Source organism: Rissa tridactyla, chromosome 1, assembly GCF_028500815.1.
Source record: "Rissa tridactyla isolate bRisTri1 chromosome 1, bRisTri1.patW.cur.20221130, whole genome shotgun sequence".
In the NCBI taxonomy this organism is placed as follows: Eukaryota; Metazoa; Chordata; class Aves; order Charadriiformes; family Laridae; genus Rissa; species Rissa tridactyla.
This window is the reverse complement of record NC_071466.1, coordinates 125,588,634-125,615,433: the sequence shown is the minus strand read 5'-3', so window position 1 is coordinate 125,615,433 and position 26,800 is coordinate 125,588,634. Positions and strand designations below refer to the sequence as shown.

The 26,800-nt window shown below is 43.7% G+C and overlaps 1 protein-coding gene across 2 annotated transcripts; it reads left to right on the top strand.

The window, feature by feature from the left end:
* Positions 1 to 21,489, top strand: TMEM45A (transmembrane protein 45A). 2 transcript variants are annotated; one of them, XM_054188566.1, is made up of 6 exons: positions 1 to 167; positions 10,259 to 10,468; positions 12,634 to 12,846; positions 13,570 to 13,754; positions 15,973 to 16,118; positions 17,532 to 21,489. In XM_054188566.1, the coding sequence occupies exons 2-6, from the start codon at positions 10,279 to 10,281 to the stop codon at positions 17,623 to 17,625; spliced, it is 828 nt and encodes a 275-aa protein (XP_054044541.1). In that variant the 5' UTR covers positions 1 to 167; positions 10,259 to 10,278; the 3' UTR covers positions 17,626 to 21,489. The 2 variants fall into 2 exon arrangements, with proteins under 2 accessions (XP_054044541.1, XP_054044542.1); XM_054188567.1 differs by lacking the exon at positions 1 to 167 and adding an exon at positions 378 to 499.
* The last annotated feature ends 5,311 nt before the right edge of the window (positions 21,490 to 26,800 follow it).

The following is a 26,800-nucleotide window of genomic DNA, read 5'->3' as shown; positions in this document are numbered from 1 at the left end:
GCCGCCAACATCTGGGGGGCGGCAGCGGCGCATCCGCCGGCGGCCGCAGCTGGAGGGTCCCGCGGCCGCGGGGCTGGCCCGGGCCGGCAGCGAAACCCCTCGGAGCGGGGGCCGAGGGGCTGCGGGGGAGACGGAGGAAGAAATTGCGAGAGAGCAGGGCGGAGGAGGTAAGGGCAGCCCGGCTGCCTCCAGCCCCGGGAAAGGCTGGAGCTCTCCCCCGCGCAGAGCGGGAAACGCGGGGTGAAGGCAGGGCGGGGGTGAGGGGGGTGATTAATATGCTGGGGGGTGGTGGTGGTGGTGGTGTTAATATTCCCGAGTGAAAGGACAACACTCCATGTTTGCTTTAATTCGGTCCACGGGACTGGGGCGGGGAGTGGGACAGGACTCCTGAGGTAGAAATCGCGGACGGGACTTTCAAATCAGAAGTAGCTTTTGAAAAGATTGCTGGTGTTAAAACGCGACTGTAGCCCTTGGAGTCATCCGGATGGTCTTACCCCAGGTACGAGAGCTTTTGCAGCAGCGGTTCCGGATCGTTAAAGAAAGGGGGATTGAGTGTTAGGGATGGGAATAAAACATCCACTATAGTTTTAAATTTCTTGCCCGATTTTTTTCCTCTCTCTTCTTTGGGTGCCTCAAATGGAGACGTAAGTTCAAACTTGAATTTCCAGGAAAAATCAGGAGACTTTACATGTAGCCGTGTCTACTTACTATATGAGAGAAACTCTAAAATTAGGTTTTTCCAACCTCTCTATTCTATTGCAAAATAGAATAACCCTTGGAAAAACACTTACGGTGTTAGTCACTTACAGTCCCTGAATATGTTGTCTCAATTTTTCAGTGATAAATCATATTCTTCTCTCCCAATAATGCTTAGTACTTGACATGGTATCAAACATTTAATTACCTGTCTGATAAATGGCTTTCTGAAATTTCAGAGCTTAGGAACTGAAACATAGAAGTACTTCAAAGCAAAGTTATTTATGCTTCTTCATTTTAAAACTGAATATATGATGATTAATATGCATTTACATATCTAGAACTTGCGGTGTCTCCAGTATGTATAACTTTGCATCACCTTATGTTATTGTAGACCTCTTTAAATTATGGCATACATTGTACCATAAATCATCACAAGTAAAAGGAATGTATTCAATATCCATTTTAGATGCAAGTTCATCGTTGAAGTTACATTTCCGAAGTTCGCACAGATGTCTTTTGCTGTTTTTCAGGGTTGCTTATGTGGGCTTTTCATGTATTTTTCTCTTTACAAATGGAGTTGGGTAAAACAAACAGATTTCTCTCAGATGTGGAGAGTGTGGGTAGAAATAACTGCTGGGGCAGAAAAGTCAAATGAACCTTGAGTTGTGGCTTGAATAATTATGCCTGTGTTTAGGCAAACTGCTCTCTGTTTATTCTTCTTTTGGACACCAAATCTGCCTGGAAATATCATTTTACGCAGTACTGCAAATGGCCAGTGCAGCAGCACAAAAACAGGCCCCTTGTTTTCCAGTCTGAAGACGTACATGAATCAAGACTCCCCAGTGTCAAACCTCAGTCAGTTGGCTCCTACTCCGTTTCTTAGATGTCACCAAACATGCTCACGCTCACTTGCAGTTGGCAGCAGTGGTCATTTTGATTGTCTCTTCCTAGCTATGAGCAAGGCAAAGTTCCTAAACCCAGGGATTATAAATAATTTAACATTGTTTTTGAAACATGTTAGTTTTTAGTAGAGTGTCACTCTGCTGTGGCACTCCTGTCTCATTGTGCAGCATGAGCCAGACCTTGAGTTCTGGCACTCCTTTTGGCTCCAGAAGATAAAAAGGAGACTAAAGTCCCTTCTAATCCGTTTATGCCTAAATCAGGGCCTGCTATAACATTTTTTATGCCATCTGAGCAAAATTCCTAAAACTCTTGCTCTGCATGACTTTGCACTTGAGAGATTTCTAAGATACAGAGTGTAGCATCTGTAACGTCAGTGGTTTTGGAAGAGGATATGGCCCCTTGCTGCGGTTGCTGGTCTGATTGAATTACAAAGTTCCTACTCCATAGCGTTACTCTTGCTCCCTCCATTAATTTTGTCATCCGAGAGGCAGCAGGAACTGAAGCCGCTGCTACTGTAGCCTTGCATTATGGAGGACTGCTAATTATTATTAATTTCTGCTAATGTTGCATTAGCCCTAGCTGATCGCCGTTTAGTGACTACAAGGTGGTCCCACAAAGAGGAACTACACCTGTTTCTCTGATGCATTTTGATTTTCCTAGCTGGGCTCAGCCAGCCATTTCTCCCAGCTATTATCAATGTTACAGGCTGCCTTGCCAACGCTCCCATTTATTCATTAGTGTTTCTCTTTCTTTTCTGACCCACACATCTTTCTGCTGTTGAGAGTGCGTTTCCCCCAAGCAATAGTTGGTAGAGGCGGTGCGCTTGGTCACCCTTGTGACAAGCCGTACACCAAGCACCCTGATCTTGACAGACAAGACTTGCAGAGAAAACTTCCAGGTACAAAGGCAAGGCAGTCGAGGCAAAGCTCTAGGTGCAAATCCCACCTTCTGCTCTGTTGCACGGCTTTATGGAAATTACCGACAAGAAAGCTTTTTAGAATTTGTTTTTTCCTTCTTACCACATTGCAATGCTGCAAGCCCTAAACACTCAGATATCATTGGTTACGGCATCCAAATCCATGAGATTTAAATACTTATTTTAAATCACTCTGTTTGCCAGCTAAGAGTCCTGAGGGCTCACACTACCTAACTGTACTCCACAGACAGACAGGATGGCTGAAGGTTAAGAATCTCTTAATCAAATAACTTCAGAAAGCAGAGATTCAAGAGGAAGAGGCTGGATCTCAGCAGGAGGAGACAGCAAAATGCAGCACAGTGTCCCACTAGAAAGCAATATTCTGGACACATGCCCCTGGTTTCCAGTCTCTTCCCTAGCAGGGCACGGGAGAAGTTCATCTCTTATAGGTGTCACCTGCTTGTTGCCCAGGTATGAGCTGTTATGAGCATCACATTGGTTGGTTTGTAATTTTTTGGTAAGAAAACCGAGTCCTTCTTATGAACACCAACAGGGACTTCCTAATGCTCTTGCATTTGTTGAGATGAGCTCCCTTCCCATTTTTGTTAACTTGAGACTATCCTTAAGATGAAAGCTTACTAATATGCACAGCACAGCATGACGCTTTTGCTTACCATATTTTGTTAGTGTTTGGCGATTCTTTAGAAGACGGTCTTCTTGGTAATACTCCAGTTTCTCATTCGAAGGCCTCAGTCATCCCAATATCTGGTACTGTACATAATGAAGAGGAAACTAAATTCCTTTTCTGCAGTCACTGGTAGCCACAGTAAGGGAACAACCCTTGCAGCTGAAGAACTAGAAGTCATATTGCGGTCAGCAAGCCCTGGCTTCCATTCCTGAAGATCTGTCCCTCTCCAAGAACAGAATTCCTCACTTTTCTCTTTCAGACCTGGCTTCCTTGCAGGCAGAAAATAGCACTTTAGACCACTCAAACATTGAGTTTTCTCAGTAAACACCCTTTATTTTTGGTTATGTCTCCTTGTCTTCAAGAAGTATTTGGAAACACAAATAACAATTGCAGCAACTTCTAACAGTCTGTAAAGTGCTCTGTAAGTGTCAAATGCAGGATTTGTCACAGCCCAGGCGGTCATTAGTATTCATTACAAATATTGGTCATGGTCCAGTGGTCCTGTCAGCTTTGCTGTCTTACTAGATCCTTCCACTGAAGCCCTGACTGTATTGTGAAGACACTGTAAGGCGAGGTCCAGAAAAGTGATGCTAGCAGAAACCAAATAATATTTTATTTCATTTCCTCTCCAGAGATGGTCTTTGAGCAATAAATCATCAGTTGACATAACAAACTTTTACTCTCTCCTCCCATTTTCCTATTAGGAAAGCGGAGAACATGCAGGTGAGCTACTACATGTAGGTTGAGTACAGGGAACAATCTTCTTACTGGTGATATTACCTCTGCTTGACCGTGGGCCTTCAGGGATACCTGGGGTCCTGCAGAAGTCGTTCACTGAAGTGACTTGGGCTGTTTTAAAGGCAATGAGAGGAATTGACTTTAAAAAGAGAGAGCACATAGGAATTTCACTAGCTGGCACAATTCAAGTTAAAATCAGGAAGCAATAAGAGCTCTATCTGAGCCCAGCGCCAGGTGGACTGGAAGAGGGAGCCAGTCTCGGATGTCAGCGAGGAGCTGCCGCAGCACAGCAGTGGGATGTGGCAGCACATCCTTCCACCATGCCGTCTGTCCGGCACAATCTGCACACAATCAAAAACTTGCTCGCACCCGCTGGGTTGGGAGGAGCCGTGCACGGGCAGCACCTGGCTTTGAGGGCAGCAGTCTGCCGTGACCTCTGCGGGGAAGGGAACTGCTGCTCTGCGGAGGGGACAGCTGGAAGGTCACCCCGCAGAAGGCAGCGGCTACCGCCGGGTTCCTGCGGGCAGGGAAGTGTCTGCAGTGGCTGAAGCCAAACATACTCCCACAGGAGGTAGCATTCTCATACCTGCAATAGTTTACTCACATACCCATGCTATTTTACCCTTTATTTCAGGCAGTGCTAGGAAATACCAGGTTTTATGGCCAATAAAGAAACTATGAATCTTTCATAGGAAAAAATGACCCTTATGTATCCCATGCAATTACAAAATTTATTTTTTTGTGCGTGTGTTTTTTGAATTTGTGGTGATCTGAATAAAAGGGTCCAAACTGGCAGTCCGGGGGAACTAAAAATTTCATATCCACAGACTAGCAGCTGCTCTGATATCAAGAGCCAATGGTAAGATTATTATGGAGCATTCGTTGTCCCTGGATAACCCCTAGAGATGGCCTGCTCCAATATGGGAGCAGAAACAGTTAGCAGATGCACAGAGAAAGGGAAAAAGCAAGCCAGAAAACTGAAGGTCACAGGAGATGAAAAAACACAGCAAGGAGCACTCGAAGGGCTGAGTAGGACAAGTGTCTGGGAAGGAGGAGTTGTTGACAGATGGAAGGCTCTGAAAAAATAGAGTAGTTGAGGTTGTGGGTCCCAACGCAGCACTATGAGAATTGGTGTCTTGGAGTCCCTCCTTTCTAAAGCCAATACCTAGATTTCTGGTCATTCTCTCTGTGGCGTTTTTATTCTTCATCCCTGTCTTGCATGCCTGCAGATTTTACTAAGGAGTGAATTCTTCTCTTACAGGTTTCAGAGATGCCTATTCATGCCAACTCTTTTTTTTGGACCTGAGGCTGTACTGTAATTTTTTTGTATTTCAAGAAGTCTTGAGTCCTGCTTTCATTGGGATACATAGTACTCAGTTCCAGTTTAATTCTGAAGGAGCTATAGGTGCCAACTGGGTATTTCGTTAACATCAGAGCAGTGATCTCATCTGAAAATGTGAGGCTGTAGTTGCTGAAATGCTTTTAGTTGTGACATGAAATCAGCATTGCATTTAGTGAACAACGTAATTACAGCAGACATTGTTTCTCAGATCAGCGTGGGTCTCCGTGATGTTCACAATTTAATGGCTGCAGGCTAAAAGGCACTTGCATCTTGAATACATCTTTAAGTGCAAGTAGGAAACTTTGGTTGTGAAGTAAACTTGCCTGTGATTTTCTTTGTCTTAGGTGCATTGAACTTTCCTGGATTCCAGTTTTTGGTAGAAGCTGTATGATCACAATTTGTGCAATGATTAGAAAGTGTCTACAAATTTGTTATTTCCTCCTCTTGTCTGGGTGCATTATTCTCACTGACATCGTGATCAATTCCTGCAGCTTTAGAGGCAAAAAAACATTTCGTATCAAATATTATAAACTCCACATCATTGTTTCTTAATCTAGCACATGGGAGAAAAATAACACTTCGTTTTTACCATTGCAGTAACTTTGCTCATGTGTAATCTTAGGTTTTAACTTCTGTTACCCTATGGCTCTGTAGCAGACACGAATGCATTGCAGCAGAGTGAGTTTGTGGCCTCATAACTTGTGTCATTTCTGGAAAAAAACAAAACAAAACAAAACACATTTCTGGTTGACTGTCCTCTTTAACATCCCCCAGGGCTTGATAAACACAGGAAATTGCGAGGCGTGCTGCTGTGGCAGCAGAACGTGCAGGGAAGGGAAGCTGCCTGCAGCAGGGCTCGCTGGCTTGGCTACTGCTTGTGTCCCCGTCCAGTACAGGTTACTCTGCCTAAGCCCCTGTCTTTTTTTTTTTTTAAAGGGAGAAGGGGAAAAAAGGGAAACTAACCTAGTTCTTCAAGAGACGATTGAGAAACCGTCTGAGTAACCGGGCGGTATAGGTACTTTCTCCATACCACTTGCAAGTCTTGCCTTAGTCCCCACTGAGGCAGCCTGAAGAGACCAGAAATCAAACCAGTAAATCTTGCGAAACATCCCTTTTGAAAAAGTTAGAAGATGTTTAAATCAGTCATGTAAGTCTGTTTCTTACCTGCCTTTCATTCTTGTGCCAGGGTGAGATAATTTTCAGGCTGAAAAGGCAGCTTTTAATATCCCCCAAAATACACACCTTTTCTTGAATGCTCACTTGGAACCTGCCTTTGTTGTTCCGTCCTTTCCTACCCGACCCCCTGGGTGTGGGTGCCAGGGTGGGCTTCCTGGGTGAGGCTGGTTGGGCAATTAAGGCCCATGGGTACCCTTGAACCCTGACAGCAGCGTACCCCTCCTGGCGTGCCCCACACCCTCCCGAGGGTGGGATTTTGAGGAATACTTGCTGTGGAAAGTCCAAATCTGGCCTGGAGCATGCGTCTTGTCTCCTGGTTCCTGGGCACGCACCTCGGGGTGGCAGCCCTGCTGGCTAGTGGGGAGAGAGCTTGGGTTGCTCCAGGTAGGGTCCAAAATTTGCTTTGCCCAAGTCCAAAATTTGCTCTGTCGGTGCCCTGGCTGCTGTGGCCCCGTGGCTGGTGGTGGTGAAAGGGTCCTGGGTGGTGAGGTTTCAGGATGGAGACATGAGAAGCTGAGTGAGCCTGCAGGGATCCTGGGTGGTGCCCGCAGCAGGTAATAGGGGTGGTTTGATCAGCGATGGGCAGGGGAATGTCTGCTTGCTGGAAAGCCAAACCCAGTCATCCATGGTGAGGGCTGTGGCTGGGTGACGCCGATTGTTTGCGTGCCTCTTGTAGGCACCAGCACCACTGGCTTTGCCTGGCAGGGTTAGGAGCAGGATTTGGGCAGGGTTGAGGTCGTGCAAGCAGGTCACCAGCTGCAGGTAGGCCTGCAGCACCTGGTGTGACTGGTTGGCTTTGGGGAGCAGTGGAGGGAGGGTGAGCAGACCCCACATGGCCCAACCCAGACCTCACGGCACCCAGCTGTGGGGCAGCCTCAGGATTTTCTCTGCTCACATCTGTGGCTGATGATGGGCTCTAGGGAAAGTGGTGGGCAGCAAGGAAGTTTTGATGCCAAAGTATTCTCATAACCCGCTGATGCCACCTTTATCCAACAGATAGCACCTGAGGTATCAAAACTGGCCGTGTCCCAAGCCATGCAGAAGAGCTGGCAGGACCTGCTTTGTCCTGGGCTGCGCAGGGGGATGCCAAAGCGCAGTGTGGAAAGGCAGCAGCCTGCCATCCCATCCTCCTCCTTTCACCTCCCGTTGCACCCCTGCCTCACACTCCAAACCGTGCCTCCAAACCATGCGATATCACCCGGGTTACTTGTAGGCAAAACTGCCCAGTCACATCAAAATTGTGTGTGGTGGCAGTTGACTTCTAGCCTCACCAAAATAAACTCTCAGGCCTGATAAGAGAAAATTCATGAATTGGGACATTTAATCAGTTTAAGGCGAGCTCTGTCATGATGTTTACTAAGGATTTAAAGTATAATTTCACGTAACTCCTTTCTGAAGCCAACTGTGTTGAGATTCAGTGTCCCAAAGGTCTGCCGCAACAACTGGCTGGGAGATCTGATGTGTCTCTTTCTAGAGAAATCCTACAAATAGTCCCCAACATCTCTGGATGGACTCACACTGAAGTTTACACTCTCTAAAGCTAATAATACATGATTGAATTGCTTATAGTAAAAAATAAGTTTTTCTGGTTCTGTTTTGTTTATTTTGGATACACAGCAGTAGCTGCTGTATCAGTCTTTTCCTTTTTCCCCTTGTTTTGACCGGCAAAAAGTAGTTTTTAACAGAGTATCTTGATGGATTACCCAGACATAGGGCAGAAAAGTCCTGCAGTGATTAGAGCTCTAGATAAACCAGGTGTGAATTTACAGAATGAGAATAACTTTTGAAGTTTTGTATACCGTGCGCTACAAATGACATTAACACGCTGTTCTTCATTTGACTCTTACGGCAGCTGTACTCTCCTAGAGGGAGGCTTTTCAGAGGTTTAATTTACCTTTTTAATCCAGTATCTCGCTTTGATGTGGGATGTAGGGTAAATCTTTCCGTTTGGAGTGCTATGTACCTCTGGTGAATAATAAAATATCTAATGAATAAAGTCTTTATAATGAATGGTGTTCAGTGAGACCAGATACATGGCAAGGAAAGGCCACTCCCCACGCCTCCCCTCTTCTTTTCATTAAAAGAAGGAAAAAACCCAACCTGTCTGAAAAGACAGCAATGTCTTTCAGGCCAGCAAGTTTCGGAAGAATCAGAAATTAAGTCTTTCAAAGCAAAAGAAGTATTTCAAAGTTTAAAGCAAAGTTTAGGTGACTGTCTAAAACTTCAGCTCCTTTTTGAGGCAAATGATGGCACAGTGAGTACTGGCAGTGATGCACAAGCTGGTCAGAGTCTTTGAACTAAAGACGTCCTGAAATGAGGAACCTCTTCTGCAAGACCGTGGGGGCTGGGTCTCAGCTGTGGGTCTGAGCCCCACAGCCGCACCACTGAGAGCCCGACTGCGCTGTAGGCTGCTTGAGAGTGAGCAGTGCTTTCCCGCCTGCAAATAAAACACACAGGCACCAACTCAGGCGGACTTTAAGGGTCAGCTCTGGAAGAGGAGGGGACAGGCAGGGGGGCCAGGACCCTCTTCAGCATCCCTGTTTAAATCACAGCCCGCCTCGTGCTACGCATGAACAGTCGTATTTATTTTCTTCTCCTTTGTGGCTATATAGGACACCTCTCCTTGGGCCGTTGGGTAATAGTCTTATGGCAGCTTCAGGACCTATGCATGTGGAAAAGTTTCTCTTCTTAAAAAAAATAATTAATGCTTTCAGTGGAGTTTAGCCTCCAGAAATAAGAGAGGGCTCATGCTACGTGACTAGACAGCATTACGTGAACCATCTGCAAGTACTCCATGGCCCACAAGCCACAGTTTAAAACTTCTTATGCAGCGCTGACCATAGGAAATACTTACTGAAAAGAAAAATATACCAGAGCCTCCACGTTCTGTTCATAACCAGATGGCTCCAGTGTAGTATGGTGACTGGATTTTTAAGTCAGAAATGATAATAACAGAAAGTACAGATTGCCAATGCTCCTCTTGGTTATTGCCTGTGCAAAGATTTAATATGCCTTTGGGTCACAATGCACAACAATTCAGTCTATAATAACTTAAAGAAAAATTGCAATTTAATGTTAGAACTGTCACTTTAATGAAGAAACTATTGGAACTCCTAAAAGTTGGGATGATGACCAGAATTACTAGGCTTTATTAATGGCACTGCTTTTAAATGACTGTGTAACACTGACCAACTAATAACCTTATCACTCAGCGCACTTGATGTACTTAACAATATATTTCTAGTTGTGGGTGCATAATTCACCTGTTGAGTGTGCCTTGATGTTTGTAAATCATAATGAGACATCTGGATTGAAATACCAAATACAGTTTATTAATGAAGAGTTACCCATCGGCTCTGTATAAAATTCATTTCTCCTCAGTCGGGTATTCTCTTGATTTCTGTTTGTGCAGTAAAGAAACATAAAACCCTCTCTAAAGGTGAAAGAACTGAATTGTGAATATTCAATTCACGTTCTCTCTTTTGCTAGTACAACTTCAACAGTATGACATGGTGTACTATGGCTTTTTTTCTCTTAACTTGCCAACTGCCAGCTCTGCATTTCAGCTTTGCAGTTCGGTCTCTTACTCTTGTTCTGCAAAGCTATGAAACTGGGGAGACTGGCTTGGTGTTTTGAACCACCAGGGAAGATAATTACCCAGATCTATTTTTAAATTAAGTATGAGTACTTAATTCAGTGACACTCTTTTGATCTATGCAAGGGGATACTTTAAAAATATAACCCACAGAATTTTCCTACTATTCCCATAATTGATCTGCATTTGTTTCACCTTCAGGCATCGCCTAACATAAAACCATGGGCAATTTCAAAGGGCACGCGCTCCCTGGAAGCTTTTTCCTTCTTTTTGGCTTGTGGTGGTCAGTGAAGTACCCACTGAAGTATGCCTGTAGAAAAAACAAGAACGCTTGCTACCTTGGTTCCAGGGCAGGATTTCAGCGCCTGGAGTTTGTTGAGGGGATCATCAAAGCTGTCTTTGCCCTGATTGGTAAGTAAGGTGGACTTGGAGAAGACAACAAAAAGGCTGTGTCTTTTAACACTTTTTTAAAAAAAATTTTGTGGTTTGGTATTTTGTCCTTTAAACACCATGAATCTAAGAACTAGTGGGGCCACTGCTGTTAATTACATAGTTGTGACTGTGACATGGTTTCAATCCATAGCTCTCTTCCGGAGCTTCTTTACAGTCTCCTGACTACTTCATGGCTGGCCCATCTGAGTGTTCGTATGCTTTTCACTACTTCAGGGTGGGAGATAAAGTATTTAGGCAAATCTCACATGCAGACTGGGAGCACCAGGCTGCGGGAGCATTGCTTTTCTATTTCGAATCCAGCCATCCCAGCTGTCGGTCGTCTCCACTGAGTTACTGATAAAATATGTAAATGCAGATGCTTCTTCAATCGTGTCATTCAAAAGTGAAAATATTCAGAAAGAAAGGCTGAACTCCAGATGTTATTGCTGCAGGACTCCTGCAACAGGGAGAGAGAGGGGGCTGTTTCTCCTCCTGTTGTGGACTGACCTGGGTACAAACCCACGGGGGTGGTTTAGTGAGCTGTGCAGCTGATTGGAAGTGCCTAGTTCTTGTTTACATTCCAGCAGGCCGTATGCTAGCAATTTACCTCTATAGATTAAGTAAGCTAAATAACAGAGGACCTGAGGAGATCAGCATATTTGGCTTGCAAGTCAAAAAGGACCTCAATTTTTAGTATTTTTAGATTTTCAGATTCTACCTATCTACTCTTCTTTAGATGCTCAGAGTTGCCTGCTTTCTAAGGGGCAGACTCTGCCAAAATCTTGTTCTTCTTTTCCTTCCCCTCTGGAAGTTGTATCACTTAAGATACATCAGCACTGAAGTGATGTTGTGTGTACAGTATACACTTTGATATGCCTTATAAAATTACCAAAACCTAAATAATAGTGATCGTTTTGAGGTGTGAGTGGGGACATCTGTCCTACAAATCTCCCAGTCAGCGTCTAGAGGTAGTTGGGCAGTTAAAACGCGAAATCTAGTGTTTTTATTTTCACCCTGAAACAAAAAGGTATTAACTCATGGTAATTTCGGTTCCAGTCAAAAACGTGGACAAGAAAGCCTGGCAAGGACAAACAGTAAAAGCAGCAAAAGGAGCAAAACCTGCTGTTTCTGTGTCAGGAAAACTTGAAATAAAGGTGGAAAAAGACTGCATTTGCTCTGCAGCATATCTACTTTTACAGCAGGATGCTGGCCCACCCTTTATAAACAATATAATTAATATTTTAGAACCATAATATATTTTAAACCCTTCCCAAACTTCATTGATCATATAAAATATCTAAAAGCAGCTTTCCCCTTGCTGGAATACTGCAGCTAGTTAACAAGACACAGAGGGGCCAAGGTAAGGGAGGCGGTGGAACAGCAATTCAAATATACTAACTCGGTATAGATTCTCAGGGGACCTTTAATAACTCTGCACGGTGGAGGGATTTCCTTTTATGGCTTTATAGGAAAAATCCCCTTTGAATTAAGAGTCTGAAGTCTGCCATCCTGCATATTGCAGGGGACTGAAATGGTAAATCTTTCTTTTGGGGACTTTAGCATGTGTTATACTCACGTTTGAACCACTGGGAAAGGCAGCTGAAAAATTCAGTCAGAGGACTACTACAATAGCAATTGTTTTTTTTAAAAAAAAAGCAGCACAGAATAGCTGTCTCCATTTTCACTGCTGGAAACTGCAAGATGCAAATAGTCCCACCAGGAGTGGAGCTGAAGCCTGGTTTCCTCTGGTTTTCTCCTCTCCGGATTATGTGATGCTTAACGTATGTTTGAGCTCACTCTGTGGTCTTTCCCTCAGCAAAGCAACTTGTTTCATCTCTCCTCCACCCATTGCCTGTTTTCCTGAAAATGGATATAAGATTAATATCTTTGAGGGCTCTGTGAATTTTCACTTGAATTTGGACGACATGTTAAAAACTTGATTGGGAGCAGCCGACCTGAGCAGAGGGGAGCAAAACATAGCAATCACCCAGAGCAATCCTCAGGCAGGCAGACTAAACCCCAAATTGACTGGTGTTATGCTGTGTGGGGATATAGTGTTGCCTCTGTTGTTTGTATGAAGACTTATCATCAGTCTATACCTCAAGCACCAGGACAAATAGTTATACTTCTCATTTCACGCACAGGAATGGTGGCCGAGCAGTTTGTTCCCGATGGACCTCATCTGAAGTTGTATAATTACGAGGAAAAGCACTGGGACCACTTGATGAACTGGCAACACGCCACCATGTACCTCTTCTATGGCATTTCAGGGTTGGTTGACATTGTGGCTCACGGGACCAATGCGTTGCCGGTGGCCATGGACAGGATGATGCTTTCCTTAGCGGTGTTTATTGAAGGTCAGTCTACCTCTCCCTGCAGGGGTGTGCGTGAAACTTGCAGAGGGGTATCAGTCTTTGGGCTGGGAATCTCAAACCAGCCTTAACGGGACCTGGGTGTTTAACTCCCTGAAACGCATAAAAAAGATCAGTCTTGGCCCTCCTTAAACCCTGAGGGTTTGTCTACACTGCAGCCCAGAGCATGATCCCTCGTTGTAGAGGGGTACCTGTGCTTTCCTAACTGGCTCAGATAGCAACAGAAATGCCATGAAAATAGCAGCAAAATCCTGTTTTGGGTAAGTGCTCAGTAGCTCGGGCACGTGCTTCAATGTGTGTTCCGACATGGTATGCAACATGCTAGCTAAAGCCAGTGGGAGTGCATTTACCTGCACATCAATGACATGCTGGAATTGCACTGGAGACACACTCAATTTATACTTCCTGTACGCACAGTATATCTCATAGCATCCCTCTTGTTACACTGCAGAGACAGATGAATGAGACTTTTTGTTAATATGTTTTAAACGAAAGGTGACAGAGCTGCAGCTTCCCATACAATTTCCTGCCCTGACCTCAAGAGTACACAGTACGTAGGCATCAGCCTTAAAAAATTACTCTCAGTCCAAGTGAGAAGGCAATATTGGCATAAAGAGAAGTGCTAAAAGTTCATTGTTTTCTAATAGCAGATGCAGGGAGATTACAAGGGAAGAAAATATCTGAAACTCATCACTTTGTTTATTCCAGGTTTTCTCTTTTGCTACCATCTTCATGGGAGAGCCATGCTGGATGTTCATGTTCATCAGTTATTGCTATTCGCAATCTTTGGGGCTGCTGTTTGCATATTTCTGGAAGTTTTTTTCCGTGGCAGTATTGTGCTAGAGATGCTCCGCACAAGCCTCTGCATATTACAAGGCAGCTGGTTCTGGCAGGTAGGTCACTTTTCTGCCTTAGGAATTTCTTCCTTTGCCAAAATTCGTCTTTACCCCTTTGCAGATGTTTCACCGGTGATATAACACGCCCTCTAAACACAGACCTCAAAGTACTTATAGAAAACAATGCACTCTTAATGTCCCATTAAAGAGATAAAAGTATTTATCATATCTGTTTTACAGATGAAGAAGCCATTTTACTTCTAGTGTCTTTTATTTGAATCAATAAAAAAGCTAAGGTGGCTTTGTTGAGCTCTCCCTGGCGACTGAACATCCCCTCTGATCTCTGGAACGTGCTGTTCAAAATTTGCCAGCCAAATGGCAGTGATTTTATAGCCCAGCAATATATGCTGTTCTTTGCGAAGACAGTCCTCATCCCCAGTGTCAGCTGGCGGAGCAGTGAGTAAATGCCCAGCGGCGTACTGGGTAGGTGAGGCAAAGCGCCCTTTGGCTTGCTCGAAGAGCATATATTGAACAAAGGCGCAAATTATCTTTCACATCGGCTGCCTCTCTACTTTCTAAAAAGCGTTTCAACAGTGGCACCCTAGGTTGGAAAGGTATCTGAGCTCACAATTCACATCAAGCGATTGAGTGGTGTGAAGCCTCCCGCTTTTCCAGTGTTTGGGAAATTGAGCACAAGAAGAAACAGCCCAAACGTTTATATTTCAGGGATGTGGCTCCCAAAAGGACTCTTCAAAATGCAGCTGCCATGCCTTCACTCACTTGTGATTCTATCCAATTAATAGATATTTGATAGCGACCCTTTCTCTGCTGTCAAACAAGAGAGAGAATTTGAAGAATTGCTGCGATCTTGTGACAAAGAAATGGGAGCGCTAGTGCTGATGTGTGTTTCATCTTATAGTGGAGAACTGAGGTCACTCCAGTGATTTTTCTTTCCGGCATGTCTAGACTGGCTTCCCTTTTTTATATGCTGGCCAGACACGATTAATAAAAACGTTTGCTGTTCCTTAGGAGAACTGGACACACAGCACCAAATCAAATATTTAAATACTTGCTCTGGCAAGAAAACAGACCTCCGGAACGGCAGTATTTTTCTATAAGTGAACTCAAGAACCTGGTGCTGCAGCATTTGGTGTTTTATTTTCTTGTTTCTTTGGTGATTTAAGAAGCTTTACATAAGAGGAATTACATGCAACCATTTATTCTTTGTTGTCTGCCTGGTCTAATTTTAGAACAAGTTATTTCTTTAGCTCTGGAGACAATGTGGTTTTTGTTTCAAAGTGAAAAATTGAAGAACTAAAAATACAAGATATTTAAGTGTGGCTTTTTTCACAACCGCATCAGACTTCAACCGTATGTGTGACTGAAAACCACATACTGGCTGCAGCGTGACAGATTTGTGAAAGGTGAAGAGACTTTCTTTCTGCATCATCAACACCCTCATTCATTGAATTCTCTGCATGGAAATGCAAAATGCACTCTCTCTTCTCCTCCTTCCTCCCCTCCTCTTCCCGGATCCTAAATTCTCAGCTAAACTGCCAAGCGGTGATTTTTAAGAGTATCAGGCAGTACAGAGTACAGAGGACTGGTGCTTGTCAAAGCAGACCCCTGTGTAGCCATGGGCTAACTGGTTTCCCAGATTATGCATTAATCTGGGTTTGATCTTTCCCAGCTCTGAATAAACAAATCAGCTACGTATTTCACACGAACTTATAGCCTTGGGTGAGAAAGCTCCATTTTTACATAATTTCAAAACCTGACCTGTTCCCCGGATGACCCAGAAGAAATAGACTTACGGCTCGCCTTTATTTATTAATTTATTATTCATCTTCTGAAGCATGTAACACATTCCCAGACACTGCTGGGAAGAAGTGAGTCAGCACAAATGGCCGGGCAGGTTTGCTGGTTGGTGATGGGCTTGTGGTTCAGACAATACGTGGCTGAGCATCGTCCCCTTTCCTTACAGCACATAATTGTGATCGCTGCAGGACTTGTTGGGCCGGCTCCGTAATTTGCTGGACAAGAGCAGGGGGTCTCTGGGACAGGCTCTGCATCTTCAGGGGCATTTCTGCACAAAACTGTGAAATGATCCATCACATCTGAGTGTGACTGCAAAATTGTTTTTAATAATAATCGACGGAATAATCAGCACTATAAGAAAATGAAGTGTCTACCTTGTCATGGGTAGCATGATACATGATATGGCATAGGACAGACACCAAATGATGTTTGCTAAATATCTTTTATTTTATTTCAGATTGGTTTTGTGCTTTATCCTCCAAATGGGAGCCCGGAGTGGAATCAGACGGACCATACTAATATGATGTTCCTGACCATGTGCTATTGCTGGCATTATGCCTTTGCTTTTCTTATACTTGCAGTGAATTACACAATTGTCAGCTGGTAAGTTACTTGAAACACTAAAAATTTGGAGACCTGTCTATTTTGTCTAGCAGGAGCTTTATTTTATAAAAGCTTCACTGACAAATCAAAATGTTTCCACAAAGTAAGTAATTGTCTTGCAAGGTAAAATAAGAATAGATATCACTAATCAATGAAGACAACATGACTCTCTGCTTCACTAGAAGGGCAAAAACATTCATAAAGCACAGCTCTGACAGTATAATGCTTCTCACATAAAATGAGCTCTTTTTGATAATCTTCCACATTTGTAAGCGCATAAAAAGTTAGAGGGAGGAGAGGCCTTTTTTTCCTACAATATCTTCTCTCCCAGTCCTTATCTCTACTAATTCCAAGTGGCTTAGTCAGCAGGCTTCATGACTTAACTTTGAAGATTATTGGACAGGTTTCATCACTAGCAATTTCCTGTGATTAGGCCTGATTTCTTTTTCGCTAGCCAGTTTCATCCCCTAATTTCTAAAGTTAGCCCATTTCCTCACCACCCAGTGCTAATTCTGACAAAATTCCCACTGCAGAGTTAACTTGGTTGTAAAAATGAGCCTGATTCTGCCACGTGTGATCGTTTTCTGCCTGCAGCACCTTACCAATCCTTTGCCTGCGCTGTCCTAAACATGCTTCTCTCCCCCCCTTTACCCCTACCGTCATAATAGCCCTATTTAATATTGTTTTGGCCATATATAGTTCTTGCAGTCTTGCTCTGCGCCGAGGAGGTGCCATGTCTTTTTGGATTTCAGTCCAAAAGGCACTGACACTCAAGGCTGGGTAACCCATTTGTCATGTAAAGGATGGGAACTGTAGAGAAGGTGACAGCAATCTTCCATCCCTTTGGATGCTGGGAATGGCGGCTGCTGCAGCATCAGACAAGCCCCTCCAGGTTGATCACGGCATGCTGTGCAGAGTTCCCATCCGTGGGGAGGCTGGCCAGACTCACTCTTCTTCACAGCTTTATAGTACGCTTCCACGTGAACACAGCTATTGGTCTTGTACCTGCACAACATTGAACTTTCTAGACTTTATACTGAGATTTGCTTAAGGTGTACGCTCTTAGATGCGTCCATAGGAACAAGCTCTTACAAGCAGTGCATGCAGGTGGTACTGTCACAGGCAGCACATGGTGATGTCACAGTACATGTTCGCATTGTATAGCGGTCACTCGTGCTAAAATACAGGTATCTACAATTAAGGCCTGGGGTTAAATTCTGCCCAGATTCTGCTGGAAATCACTGTCCCTCTTTACGATGTCTTCCACAGTGGCCCACTCCAAGTCTTCATAAACCAATCATCCTCGTTCCCCAATGAGATGCAAGAGCTAAATAGTTTTTTACCATGTAAAAATGGCCAGATGAGCCTTGGAGTTACTATTGACAACTCTTTTTTTTTGGTTGTTGTTTCCAGGGCAGTTCGTTCAAAGGTTAAACAGTCCCAGTCCATGGAAATGGGATTACTGAAAACATCTGAACGAGATCAGGAGTCAGAAGATGAAATTTAGTATGAATATGGCATGACTAGTTTACCCGCTCTACCATTAGGCTAATTGATACCTCATTTCTAGGTTTGTTTGCCATCTTATTCATTCTTCGCTACAGCTTGCTATGCAAATATCATCCCCCAAGTACTGTCTACATCTACACAGTTACATCTTTACTTGCAGAGGGTAAGTTTGGTATCAATTTATGGTGGTTGCACTAGTACCTTGCTTATCACATGCTTCAAATAAAACCAGACAAGTATTAGACAGACTTGGACTGGATGAGGCGGCATGATGAAGTCTGTGTGTTTGCCTCATTAAAAGCTAAGCAAAATGTTTTCCAGCTGCTGCTGAACAGACTGTTCAGTTTCCATAATTAGGGTGTTTGTTGCCCTGCAAGTAAGTGTGCATAAATAACTGTGCAGACCTGGAAAACAGTAGAACAAGATGGGAGGACTCAATGACCTTTAAGGTCCCTTCCAACCTAGACAATTATATGATCCTAAGATTAAAAAAAAAGTCTTGCAGCTGTCTTGTACAACACCTTCATGTCTCTGCTTGTGACTTGATGTTAAATGGAAAGAACTACTCACTGAAAACCCATTCAGTGTTTCCTTGAAGAGTGTATGGTGTGTCCACTCCTGCAGAGACACCACCAAGCTTGGTAGGAGGACTGAAGAGGTGTATGATGATCAAAAGCCACTGCAGTTATTCATTCTCATGCCTAGGTAGTCCTACCTCTTTGACTTTGAAAGGCAATGAACTGACTCTGCTTTCCCTCAGCGAATGGAGCAACTTCTTTTCCAGAAAGGCCGAGGCACGTCCAGTGGGGCAGCGCCTGACCACAGGGCCAGTTTCTTTCCCAAAGTTACTTCCTTTCTTTTGGTGGCATTTGGTGGTGTTTCAGCAAGGCTCAGTAGCAGACATGTGACTGGACCCAGCACCTGGGTCAGGAGCAGGATATGCCGATCTGTGGGCAGGATGATTCGCATCCTTTTACCTGTGTCACCCCTGCAAGCACTGGCAGCCTGTGCAGTGCTGCAAGGTGAGCTGTGGGAGGGCAGATGTTGCCTTCATAGTAGCTCTGTGCCCAGCTACCCACAGCAGTGAGTGACTTAAATTTTTTTTTTCAATTGTATTTATTTTCTCCACTATTAGTGAAGTCTTGATGCAGTGAGAAACAGAGCGCCCTCCCCGGCGCTCACTGTTGCTTGGGATGCGCTCCAACCTCACCAAAAGGGAAATAACTGATAGGTGTAATCTCACTGCCCCTGTGGGGCGGATTTTTGAAGCATCGCTCTGGCTCTAATGCATCTTTCAAAGGACTTGCACGGGCAGCTGGGCAGGAGGGAGCACTTGCTGTACCACTGCATGTGCGCCCTGCTTTCCAGAGGGCTGAGCCCGGGATGCGTGCTGGTGGCCAGGCGCCGGTTTACAAATCTGTCAGTGGTAAGGTGATCATTCTGGAAAACAGCCTTTCCCTTTAGAATACCTAAAATAATATTTGCTAATTATTTTTGGAAACATTCTAATGCAGGACAACAAATTATGTTTAAATAGTACCAGTGCGTCGGGTTTGGTGCTGCAGAAATGTGTTCCTTCTGTCATTTGAATATTTTCAGATACTCCCAAGGGAATGCAGAGCCGGACTCTGGCAGATGAATGAGCGCTGTAGGATCTGGTCCCTCTACTTTTGTGTTTCCCCTAGATTTTTTTCAGTGTGAACCAGAAAAATCAGTAGCATGAAATTATTAATTGCAGTAAACTGATTGCTTAAAAAGATAGGCAATAAAATAGTTTGTAGCTCAAAGTGATTCCAGGGCTCAGAAAATAAAAATATTTCAAGGCTTTTCCTAAAGCTGTTTCACCTTCAGTGCAACATACACAATCACTTCATTTTCAGGACCCATCTTTTACCTTCTCGTTTTCAAGGAGCACCTTCCTTAGCTGCACATACTGTTAATGCTGAATTTTAGACTGCCAGGCCTATCAATGCCTTTCCAAAATCAGTGAGGTCATTTATTCTGAAGGAGGTCTTCAGAAAGTACTTTGCTTCTCATAGGCAGGAACAATGCAAGTTTCTTCACTGCTTTTCTTGATAAATTACATTTAATACTGTACAAATATTACGGTGCTGTATCTCTAAACTAAAGGGATAACGTAAGCAGGAGGAGAAGCAAGATAAACTGGCTGAGCTTTGATACGTCTTCTTAGAAGACTTCAGTTGGCAAGTTTTAAAAATTATTTTAGATCTTTGCCAAGTATCATGAAATGACACTTGTAACCAGGTGTCAGATTATCCAGATAAATCTACTTTGGAAAGCAAGAATAGTTGGCTCACAGACAAAATTTCTATGTTTAGAAATGTAAAACAGGAAACTGCAGATGCACAGACAAAGATCACCACTTTTCTTAATAATTGCTTGCCCTTCTTCAGTGCCTTCCTCTGAAGGGCCTTGGAGATTTTGGCAAACTTTAATGAAGTCTGTCTCAGGACATTCTTGTAAGTTAGGTGTCGGTATGGCATTTTTTTAGCTCCGTGAATCAGCTTTGCAGTGGTCTCACTGTAAACTCTGAATTAATTGATATTTACTCTGCTCTGCAAATCTAAGACTTGAGTTTCGTTACTGTGGTTCCATTAAAATCAGATTTTCTGTTGGCATAAGCCAGAAGGAAGATCCACAGTTTTGTTGAGGAGCTTGCCTGTTAATTGCAGCAGGGATACATTGGCCAAACGCAATGTGTCATTACACCCAGCTATAATCTTACCTTCATTGTACCACATCACTCTTGTCTCTAAATTGTTGGGATTTTTTTAAAGGGCAGAATTATTTTCCTGTTAGCATGGTTGGCGTATAAAGCTTCTGTAGTGCTGAGCAGTGAGGACGATGGCTATGTGTCGTCTATAGATTATTACAATCTGTTGTGGTAAGCCAAAATCAGTCCACGAAGTGAGCCTCATGGGATTCAATAACCTGAATGAGCTGTGAACGGGTAGGGTGCTTAGCAAACTCTCCTTTTGAAAAAGAACGCCTTTTCAGAAACAAAAGGTGCCAGTACTTGAACGTGATGGCCAGAAGAGTGGCTGCCTGCCACGATTCCTCCCATGATCGCCTCAGCCTGGTGCCTTTAGGTCTGTGTGTTTTCTTGGGAGAAAACCTGAGCAGGACACAGCCTGCTGGGAGGTATCACCTCCATCTTCCTCTGTGTCTCTGCTGTGAATCTCCCGTAAATGATCAGAGAACTGGACAAATAAGCCCACCAGACACATCTGCTGGTTTTGGTGCAACCGTGCTTAGCAAAGATGCCTTTAAAGAAGCCCAACCTGAAGGCTAATGCAGTCTGTTACGAAGAACTGTAGGGCAGGCTTCTTGCAAAAACTCTGTTCGCGTAAGAGAAGGTGGCATTGCGTTATTAAGCTGGAAGAACTGCAAGGAAAAACAGATCCTGAAGCCTCAAAGAAACAGTAGTCTCTTGGATTTAATGCTTAATACTTATAATACAAGCAGAGTGAGTGTCACAGTAGGGTTTTGTGCCTGATGTATTTTTGCTGCCACAAAGGAAAGAAACACGTGTTTCAGGGTGGCTTTTTGCAACACAAAACACCTGACCCATTCCTCTCAAGCATTGTTCAAAAGAGACGCCCAGGAACAGTAAGGTACCTATTATGATGAAAAAGGTACAACCTTCAGCATGTCACTAGCAACAGATTTTGCTTGAGTTGAATGAATGGAAGGAAGTCTGACAAGTTTACAAACACCACTCAGAAAAAGGTAGCTGCTCTCAAGAGAATTTAAATTATTGTTAAATATTGGTTCCTTTGAAAAACTATATGGTAGTTTATAATAGACAAGATATACCTGTAATTTTATTTAAATAAAATTGATTTATTCATATAAGATGTCTGTCATGTTTTCAGGGGGAAAAATATAACCATTTATGGGGCACAATGAGGTGGGATAGACACGTTACTCTCATAGCCCACCCAGACATTTGAATGAGTTGCACTTGAATTCAGGAAAGGTCAGTGCTGCCTTGTCAACTTCCCTTGATTCTACTAGTTAATTGTCATTTACAACACAGGTGAAAACAACCCTTTCTAAGGTCTGCGCAGTAGAGCTTTACAGATCCACAAAAGTCAAATGCTACGGAAAAAGGAGATCCCAGATTTGGATCTGGTCTCCTGTGTCACATGTGATGGAGGAGCCAGCAAGCCAAGTAAACAGAACTGCAAGAACAGGTTTTTTCTGGTTTTGGCAAGCTTAATAATAAAAACATTTTAGTTTTGACTTATATTTGACTTGATTATATTTGACTTTGTTCCCTTTCTCTTTTAAAGAAAAACACAACCCCCTTTTTTTGCTGTAAAATGAAAATGCATTCTGAAAGAAAAAAATTGTATACTTGAAAAAATGTTGGCTAATACAGATTTTGGCTTCTTCATATTTTTCACCAGTTTCTAAAATTAAAACTAGGGACCATAGCTGACAAAAAGTAGCAAATAATTTTGGCCACTCTCAGACTGCATTGTTAGGATAAATTGATTATTCATTGAAGATTACAGTCCCATGGCTTGCTTTCATCATTCCATGAATTTCATACCACTTCGCTACATATTTGACTGAGAGTGTTTTTTTGTGAACTATGGAGAACTTCAGGTGCGATGCACTTACCCGTATATAAGAAAACTTCTAAATTTTTCCAGGACCAGGTAAGGGAGAGAAAGTCAGCGCTTCCTAATTTCCCATTTCATCTGGTTGCTCACAAATCTGACAGAGTTGCATAAGACTTCTGAAAACTACCAGTCAGAAACTATAAAAATGTAGAAGTAGCTTTAAATAAACCAATTAGGTAATCAACCAGTTTGTATTAGAAAATCAAATGTGCCAATGTCACCATATCCCCTGGGGTTGGGGGCTGGGGTCAGCTGTCTCCAACCACATCACCAGTGTGACTGCTTAGTCTCATGGTTGACCTCAAGGAAAGGCTGGTGACAGGCTGCATGCCCCATCCCACTTGGGCAATCGTGTAAAATGTGCATTTTGGCATTGACTCTGTGTAAGACAAACCAACTCCCGTGTGTGGCAGAAGCTTGGCTCACAGTGTGAAGGTATTTCCACCTATGGGGATGACACAAGACCTCTTGGTTGCACTGGTGTTGGGGTGAGGCACGGAGGGACGCACTCATGCACGGTATGGGGAGCCAGGTCTTGGGGTGGCATTGCCTGAGCCCAAGAGAGTTCACTCAATGTTGTGAGGAATCAGTAGCCCAAAGGAAAGCAGACTGACACCACCGCCTGGACAACCAGAGAACAGAATGTACTGGGGAAAAAAGGGCATCTCTGAGCTGGCAGCTTAAAAGCTTCTGCAGTTCCTGGGTCCCCAACCACTCTACTGGGTGCACTCACTCTAGTAAAATACTAATTTTAGTCTGGATCAAGAAAGCACTTTGGACCTCACCCATTTGTCCTAACTTCAGCGCCAAGGTTTGTACCATGGAGAAGAGTCAGAGAGTGGGAGCTGGAGTCCCTTCACGAGAAACCAAATTCAGTGGTGCTCTCCGGCACCTCATGTGCTCTAAGCACTAATGGGCATCTGCAGCCCTGAGACAAAGCTAGAGTCTGAAAATGCCTGTAACGTGGAACGGTTGTGCTGTAGAGGGTCTACTCCTTTGGCACTGTTGATAAAGGCACACACATGTGTAAGGTGAGGAGCTTATCTGACAGGAGGGAAGGAACCCATTAAGGTTTTACCATGAGGATAAATAGGTTGAATGTGGCTTTCTCCATTTACATTAGCTACATCTCTGTAAAGCTTAAGAACTGTGATATTTTTTCTATGTTCTGTAAATAAACACCTTGTCCTGGTTTGAGGTAAAACAGAACCAACTTTCTGTTCAGTAATTTTGCTTCTTAGCTAGTCCTATTCTAACTCTCTGAAATTAACAGCATATTGTGCTGAAAACAGTTCATTCTCAGAGTGATAAGACCAATGTTTACAGTTAGTGCCAAGGAATGGTACGCAGAGAGGCTCTTGCTGATACTTATTGCTATAATAACCAAGGTCAGCTAATTTTGTTATTTGCCCCGTTGGAGGGTCAGAAACGGAAAAGCATAGAGGGGTCCCACCTGCAGGGAGGAGCAGATAGGACCGGTGACCCAAAACTGACCAACTGGCCATCTGCCCCATGCTCAGTATAAAAGCTGAGGGATCAAAGGGTCAACTCTCTTACTTTAATGGCTGACATCTGAGGAGGACCCTGTCTGTTCATCTGCCTTTGATCCCGATCCGTGTGTTCCTGACTCCAGCTCTGGAATCCAGTTCCCACCCATGGCTGAATCCAGTCTGGGACTTCTCCAGTGCCTACCAGTGACATCATCCTGGGAGCTTGATAAGGTTTTGTATACATTGTATCTATTTTATTATTTCCTTTTTATTTTATTATTAATATTTCATTAAAGTAGTTTAGCTTCTTCTAAACTTGTAAATCTCTTTATCTCTCCTCCTCCTCCCCGTGTGCGAGAGGTGGGGGGAGAGCATCTGTTGCTGGCCATTGGCCAATTTGGCCAAAACCACGACACACCTTTTTTCCCTTGTATCTAAATCTAGCTTGAACTAAGAATAAATTTGACAGCAAGGATTTTAAATCCGACAGGTTCATTCATCCTTAAAACTGAGGCACTAGAAAACTTTGGTGTATCTGGTACCTTAACACACTCCTCCCACATGGCCCAGTTCCTCTGAACTACAGCAGTTGGGGTAGGAGTTACTGGTACAGAAGTCAGTGGAAGAAAACAGAATAGTTTTTTATCCAAAAAGCCCTTTAGCATGTGCAGTAGTGGAAGCAAGCCTGACTCCCAAGGACTGCGCAACAACAGCACATCTGTTAAAAGGCAGATAGACAACTGGAAAACTGCTGGGCTCTCGCCTTTAAAATCTATTCTAGGTAAAATATGTGCTTGCTCAAAAAATATGTGGGAGTAAAAAGCCTAATATTTGTCACACAAGGCATAAGTAGTCCTCAGATGACTTTTTCAGAACAGTAATTTCTAACACCTTGCTACATAATGGTGGCAGTTCACAGATTTCTATATTTTATACACTTCTTAGAATGAAAAGGCATTTTAAAATTAGTTGAAAAACATAATTTTAAATACTACAACATACTTTGCAATTTGATTCAGAAAGAAAGCTCTTACACATAGACCACTGCCATTTAATGACAAAATATTCTGCAGGGGATGGTACCTAAGAGGTCAATGTCACAGTAAGGGCATGAAATTGGAGCAGAACTGGTTATGTCTACATACAGTGGTTACCAGCCATTGCCTCCCTGAGGAGGACAAAGAAGAAATGGAAAACAGACTGCAGATCTATACAACTGAATAGCAATTAAGCAACTAGAAATTGCTCCCAGGACTCTAAGGCTAGGGGAGGGGAAGCTGCGTTCATGGTATACGGCATTCCAGTCTGCCTCCAGTGTTATTTACCAGGGACAAGGTTCTCAGACACATTCCGGGAGTTTTATGGCTCTGGTGTGGCAGCCCCAGGAGCAGTAATGCCCATTTCCCGCTCCTGACAGGAATGACAGCAGGAGTGAAAGCTTGCACTTCTTTGCTGGAATTTTACTGTTTTGTGACTCTGACTGAGCTAGATGCAGTTGACACATAAAAAAAAGTCAAAGATGGTGTTTACTGCTGGCACTGCACTTTATTCAGGCTTGAAAACAAAAAAGAAAGGAAATAAGAAACATCTGGCTCTAATTAAGGCTTAAAAGAAATGGAGGAAAGCAGAAGTATATCTAGTCACTCAAGAGCAGTTTTGTCTCCCCACTGCTGCATCACATATACAAATTTGCAAGTAATAAGGTTTTCTTTCAGTTTGATTATTCTATCATATAAACATGGTTTAATATTTTCATAAATAAAAGTGTACTCTCCTTTAGGATGTATTTATTGGTTTGTTTTCATTTTGTCATCTGGTTCCGTATGCCATTTATTTTTCTTTAAGGTTTGTGAAGTTAGAAGTTCCCAATCTTTTTTGTTTACAATCCTACTTCCACTTCCCAGTTGACAAACTGTCTTCCATTTGCAAACCTGGGCTTGCAACCCAAGGTTTTGGACCCACAGTATTTTACACATCTAAACACAACATGCTGCGGAAAGATGTCCATGAAGATGTTAGACGTAAAGGCATGAAGCAGGGATGTTATTTACATTGAACAGAAAGAGCAACGTCAGTAACCACAAGAAATAATTCTTATTTCTTTCATACTTTTGTCATTTAAAAATCTCTGCAAGTATGCAAAGTCCCTGCATCTAGCAGCATTTCTACTAGCAAAAGACCCAGACCTGTGATTCAGAATCTGGGTATGCTTTTAATACACTGTAATCCTCAGACTTGGTGTTGTATTGGATGTAGCTTAACTAATGTTGCTGAACTATTCTGTGACTCAGTTTCCCCATCTGGAAGATCCAGCCTGTCCAAATCACGCTTGGTTCTGCTTGGCTCTGTACAAGTCCCGCACAGGGATGGTCATCTTCCTCTGTGTCTCTTAGACCCAGTTCTAAACTCTTGGCCCTTTTAACCCCAGAAAAGCAAACATTTAACTGTTTATAGCAAGAGGCTGTAAAGTAATTAACGCATGCAAGGGTAGTAAGCATTCTTTGTGAGGAGACGTTTCTCTCCAGCTGAGCGCCGGCGGTTGTTCACCATTCGACAGCAGTGAGACAGCTGGGCCATGCGGCCATCAGGGCTTGCCTGGGCAACTCCGCAAATGCTTCTTAGCCCACGGGATGGTCGGGCTGTGGGATGCACGCTGGTGCCAGCTGTGGAGCTGTGACACCCAGCCTCCACCCACGGCTGCTCTCGCTGGGCAAAGGAGGCACCTCTGCTGCCCTGCCCCATTTCTGCCCCTCTCATGAAGAAGCCTGCCAGTGCCCGTGCAGCCCCCTTGGGCGGGGGGGGGGGGGGGGGGGGGGAGGGGGCGGGATTTGTAGTTTGGCATTTTATTGAGTTAAAAGGCTCAAACATCCCCTCTGTGTCAGGGAGACCGCTGTTTCCTCCCACCCTCTGGCTCTGTCTCGCCCAGCATCTATGTGCCACAGTCCCCATACCCTCCTCCTGTTCCTGTGCTGATCCCAGCACAGAGGACCTTTTCCCTTCTTTGTTTTCCATGCTAACGAGAATAACATGG